We start from the raw sequence: 6,005 nt of genomic DNA on the forward strand, positions 1-6,005 counted from the left end.
AATATATACTAATTTTTAAAGTATCAAATTGAATTTTTGTTCAATAAAAATTTTTCAAATGCAACTGTAGCTTTTAACCCAAAAAAACTTTGTCTTCAAAGTAATGGTGCGTCTTATATTCCGAAAAATACAGTAGTAATCACAGAAAATGGAATGTTGAGGAGATACTGTTATCTTTACATAGTTGAACATGGTAATAGAACCAGTTCCTAACAATTGTTATGAGTCTGAAAGTATCCCCAACAGTTTTTTTTTGTGTTTAGTAAAAACAATAACTTAATATAATTGTTAATGTGATTTTCACACACTACAAGCATACAAATATTTAACCAAGAACACAATAAAATGTGTGGTAAGTACTATAGTTAGTTACTTTGGCCACCCCTCCAACATACAACAGATGTTTTTAACTGCAGAACTTCTACCACATACAAAAAAATAAAACAAGAAAAGAATATTTCAAAGCTAAGACAATGTTTATTTTTGTTAGAAACTCACCTCCTAAAGTAACATTTCCATGTAGAAAACGGCCTTGATATATCAGGCGTAAAATTTCTGCTTTAGAAACACCTTCTTCAGCCCACTCTGATTAAGGAAAAGCAAAACTAATTTTAAATAATATTGAGTGAACGGAGAATTTATATACAAGCTTTTCAAGGCTAAACTACTATAAACAGCATTGAGGTTTCTCTTCTACACATTTATGTACTCAATTCAGAAACTTTCAGTTAGAATTTCAACAGAAATATTCATGTCAGTCAGTCAATAAAGAATATTCAAATTCTTAAGCAAATGAAATAACATATCAATAGCTTGAAAACTGTTACAACACCAATGAACATAAGGCAACAAAACTTAATATAATGTTTTTAAGAAAGTCTATACTATTGCCCTCTGTTGAAAATTTAGAGATAAACAAAATAATAATAAAGTCGTGGATGAGAAACTGAAAGTCAGAAACTTTTAACTGAAATTCAAGTGTGATCCACCCCATGAGACTGAAAGGATGATGAAGAAAGCTCCTCTCACACAAAGCTAGAATCCCACATTGCAAAGATGCAGGGGCCAGTTTAGCATATAAATATCAAACCAAGCAGAAAGCAACCACTTAGAATGAACAGGTGTGCTATGAGATGAAGCACAACCAGTAGTATACCACACTACTTCTGGAACAGGTCTGCTCCTCATCCAGGAAACTAACACAAAATGGGGAGAATGGAAAAACAGACATAATGAATGTGGTAATAATACTTACAACACTGGACAAGTGATGGTAGTTCTTGATGTTCCAAAGAACATACATTACTTTTGTCACAGGAGTAGTGTGCTGGCAGCAAAAAAATGTTTTTTAGCAATGTTAGAGGGCAAACAAGGATCAACATAGCTTTGTATAAAATAAGGTTAGACCATTTTGGAATCACCTTTCTGTTCCCAGATGTATACATAGCATTGAGAATTCTTCTGACATAGTCAATAACAGTTACTAGGGAAGAATAAAGCTGTGAATTTTAAGTTAAAAAAATGTTTCTTTTTTGTATTTGTTGTACAAATATTACGTAAAGCATTCTAAATGTTTGATTTTTAATGGAAATTTCAATTCACTTCCTTATTGATATTTTGTCTAAGGTAACAAAATTCTTCTCTGCCAAGGTCAGCAAAAACCCTAAGGCTGGCACTGGCTGTACCATTTTTTCTATCACACTTTGTAATGAATGCTTTTGACTTAGACATTCCATAATACATAGTTATTTCTACACATTTGTTACTTTAAGAATAATACTTAAAACCTTCTCACTAATATAATCTTATGACTATTAGTCAAACTATCATTACTAACATTGTAAACTAAATATATGTAAATAAATTTCATATTTATTTCCTTTAAAGATAAAAAATACGTATAACTTCCAAATGTGAAATCACCAAAAAAAGTGGCCACTTCCTGTTTAACAACACAATTTCCTGTTTAACAACACATCTTTCCATCCAAATCACTCTAAAAAAGCAAATTTTCTAGTAAAAAATAATCTTGGGCTACTTCCAAAAACCAGCCAATAACTACAAACAGTCAACAATTATGTTAGACTACTTTCAACAACCAGTCAACAGTTACAGTTTTGAGAACATTAGTTCTGTGTTCCATTCATCACAAAATTAGTAATGTCATATTTCTAAGAGAACCTTACTACCATGTAATTACATCATTTCTAATGTCCATTAGTATAATTAGTAATATCATTGGCAGGGTATGATTTTATACAAAAATATATATATAACGGACCAACAGAACTTATATAATTATTATACTCACATGAGCAAAAGGCCAAATATAAGACATCTGACTTGTAAATAACCCAAAATCAATTCTTTATGTTATTTTCTTACAACTTGCCACAGTTTATAATGTTTGTCTAAACTATAACTGAGCTTTTTTTCACTTAGAACAACACCATCTAATATATTTTATTTGGTAACTGACACTTATGATGAAAATTGTTTTAAATATTTATTAGTCATTCCACTAAAATCATAAAATCAGTTTAATGCTTAATCGTTTTAAGTTATCCATATAAAATTTACCAAAAATGAATAATATATGTAACTTAGATTATATGAGGTAAGAATTGCTCTTATATTCTGGGATGTATTGGGAATCCATTTAAAAAGTTCAATAAATTTATGTCTAAAACTATGCATACGACAATAATAAAGTACATCTTTCTAGATAGAACCATAACAAAAGTCTAAATTATAAAACACTACCTTTATAATAATGTTCTTTTTGTAAAAATATCAGTTACTGTTTATTTTAAGATTTCACAACAAACAAGCAAGTTCATTTCCTGCCATTTCGCCAACTGATAACTCATTAAATCAATACTTATTGATTTACAATACCTTGAGGCCAATTATCAAATACATATTGGGCAATGTCTGCTGCTGAATCATTTGGACTAAAGATAAATTCCTTTGTCTTTCCAGTTACTAAGATAAGTCTCAAATTGATCTATGAAAAAAACACAATTGTTATATTCACAGTGACAAAATATACAAATAACAAGTAGAATTCTATATATATTTTATCCTGTAGTTTGAAACATTATGTAAAGTTAGAGAAATGAACTCTACATACATTTCCAAAACTTAACAAAAAAAGCACTTTATACATACATTCTTATAATCTATAATGTAAATACAATATAGAAATACAGACACACAGCTTCAAATCTAGTAATATAAGAAATACTTATCAAACTTTCCCTTAAACTCCCATAAATTAACTGTATCCACCAAAAGCAACCTGTTCCAGAGACCAACGATATACAAAAATAAAGTTATCTAAGCTGAATATGACTTCTCTGCCAAACTTTATGTTTGTGTCTTTCCGTTATCACCATTAAAAATGGAAAAAGATGATGCATCAAAAAGTACAGAAACACACATCCTCACACTATGGGATGAATCTAGGAATTACATCACAGACTCAAATCTTGTGACAAAATGTATGTGATGGCATGTGGAAATACATCACATATCCTCAAATTTGTGATAAAACATGCAGATACACATCATTATGCTGATGTAAAATATATACAAATACCCACAAACTCGCATCTCATAATGCAAGATTTCTAAATTGTATGAATAAACATGCATCTTTACATTATGATAAAATTAACTAGATGCCCCATCAGAATCTGTAATATCAAAAAGTATACTTATATGTTTCTACACTAATAACATCACACTCATACACCATAAATTCACATGCAAATTTTCAGTAAAAATATCTTGTAAATACACTTACTATATTAAAAGATATAGTATTCATGACTTCCTGCTGGTTGCAAAGTCAGTCACAATGACTGAACCATATACAAAGTTAATGACTCGTGACTCTTTATAACACAAATCAATGATTCATGATTCTTTACAGTGCTTAAAACAATACTTAATGGTGTTTGATCACATTTCAAAGACCACCAGACTTCAAGAGCACATCATCAGAATTTATTAACTTATACTAACTTTATTAACTTACACTATTTCTCATTTATTAATCTACTTTTTGATCATTAAAAGACTCGGAAACTTTCATTAATGGGCTGCTCTTGATGTGGCAACCACAGAAAACATGATATGCAACCCTCAAAATGTTAAAATAAGGGTTCCCTTGGACACTCAAACTCTAAATCCAAGAGAAAGCTTTTCATATCATTAATATACATCTTAGTTTATCAGAAAGGGCATAATTACTTGTAAAGCTTAGGTTAGACATAGTTGTTCCATCAACTAACTGAAACTTCAGCCAAAATAAGGATATACCTTCCTAGAAAGTTCATAATTACTTGTACAGCTTAGGTTAGACATAGTTATTAAATCATCTATATGAAACTTCATTCAAAATAAGGACGTACCTTTTTCATGCTGCTCATATCTGTCTAATCTAATAGCTTAAAACTATAACATGGTTAAAAAGATGTGGAATAAAGTCAACTTACTGATCTTTAAAAAATCTTCATAAATCCAAAAATATTTCTCAATTATTTAGATAAAATTTCAATTATGCAGTCTTATCCCACAAAAGTATACACTTATCACATGCCAGTTTTTGAATTTATCAAATGGCATGGACTACACCCAGGAAAAGTTCTGACTCACTCTAAGCCTTACCTTATCAGTTGGAAACCTTGATCCCATTTTCTCTTTTCTTTTTTCAACAGAGAATAAACTGCAAAAAAAATTAGATATATATATATATATAAATGAATATACTATACACTATATTTTCTAAAGTATACATTATCATACCAATACTTCTTTCTGGAGAATCATTCTCACCAATACTAAAACAAGCAATGAATGCAGTTAAAATGTGACAAAATAACATTTAAGGACAGCAAGGTTTGCATATTAAGGATCCTATTCACTAACAAAAAATCATTTAAATATTTATCAAGCCTTCCCTTACATTTATTGTAAGCCACATCTGAAGGAAACCAATTTCAAGGGTCATTCACCCTATTTGAAATGTAAAACTGTCTAAGCTGAAGATGACTCTTGCCCTGTCAAAATTTTATGCTTGTGTCATCTTAACCTAACATTTTCATTAGCACATATCGTATGAGCCAAGAAGGGGTGGGGTCTTTGTTGTTGATCAAGAAATGCTAACCCATAATGGCTTTTTTGTTTTTGCTATAACTTTGTGATAATTCTCACTGGCTGAAATGCAGCTGTTTGGCACTACTTTTATTAAATTATTGATTCTGTTGACAGCCAAGTCAAGAAAAATGTGGTAGGGAACTCTCATGGAACATTTAAGATGCAAATACAAGCATCTGCATTGTGGAATATGTTTCAAATGCAGCCACTGTGGTTGTTCATGTGACAGATTATCCCCTGCAGTAAAAAATATCTCAAAACTTTGGTGGGAAGCAGCAAATGAAATGGAAATGAGAAGAAATTGAATTCCAGCTATTTTGTGGAGGAATTTACTCTTGGTTGGGCATTATGTCCACCACATGGTAAACATTTATGTCCAAAAGTATATAGATCGATTGAGAATAAGCAGAATAAAATGGGACCCATAAGAACTGTGATTTACATATCCTAACCGATTTGATATCCTTTCCAACATGGAGATTCATCAATGTATCACAGCCCTGACATGGTACCCTTAACATCACTTCTTCCATTGGAATACAACAACCTTACAGTTACATACTGAGTTCATTATGTCTGAACAAACACCAGCATTACACCTAAAAATGCAGTCTGCAAGCTTAAGGTGCAGCATAAAGACAATGTTCACAAGGACGATTTCCCACGTGATGATCAACTGAAGTCATTAGCTTCTCAAATGTAGTCATAGGAAATGAAGGAGTCAAATAGCTACCATCCCATAGTAATTGTATTACCATGCCTATGTGTCTTACTATGTAAATCTACTTGGAAACAAAGTGCCACAACAGTAGAGATATTTATTCAATTATTGTAAAGAAAAG

The 6,005-nt window shown here is 30.9% G+C and overlaps 1 protein-coding gene across 2 annotated transcripts in view; it reads right to left on the reverse strand.

Moving 5' to 3' along the window:
- The window catches only part of LOC106466766 (ubiquitin-like protein 3), a 21,379-nt gene that overhangs the window by 8,017 nt on the left and 7,357 nt on the right, over positions 1 to 6,005 (reverse strand). For both annotated transcript variants that reach the window (XM_013927065.2, XM_022394853.1), the window contains exons 2-4: positions 4,675 to 4,732; positions 2,899 to 3,007; positions 499 to 585 (exon numbers count right to left, since the gene is read on the reverse strand). In XM_013927065.2, the coding sequence (XP_013782519.1) occupies positions 499 to 585; positions 2,899 to 3,007; positions 4,675 to 4,701 (223 nt within the window). In that variant the 5' untranslated portion in view covers positions 4,702 to 4,732. The remainder of the gene's footprint in view (positions 1 to 498; positions 586 to 2,898; positions 3,008 to 4,674; positions 4,733 to 6,005) is intronic.

This window comes from Limulus polyphemus, unplaced genomic scaffold, assembly GCF_000517525.1.
Source record: "Limulus polyphemus unplaced genomic scaffold, Limulus_polyphemus-2.1.2 Scaffold2377, whole genome shotgun sequence".
In the NCBI taxonomy this organism is placed as follows: Eukaryota; Metazoa; Arthropoda; class Merostomata; order Xiphosura; family Limulidae; genus Limulus; species Limulus polyphemus.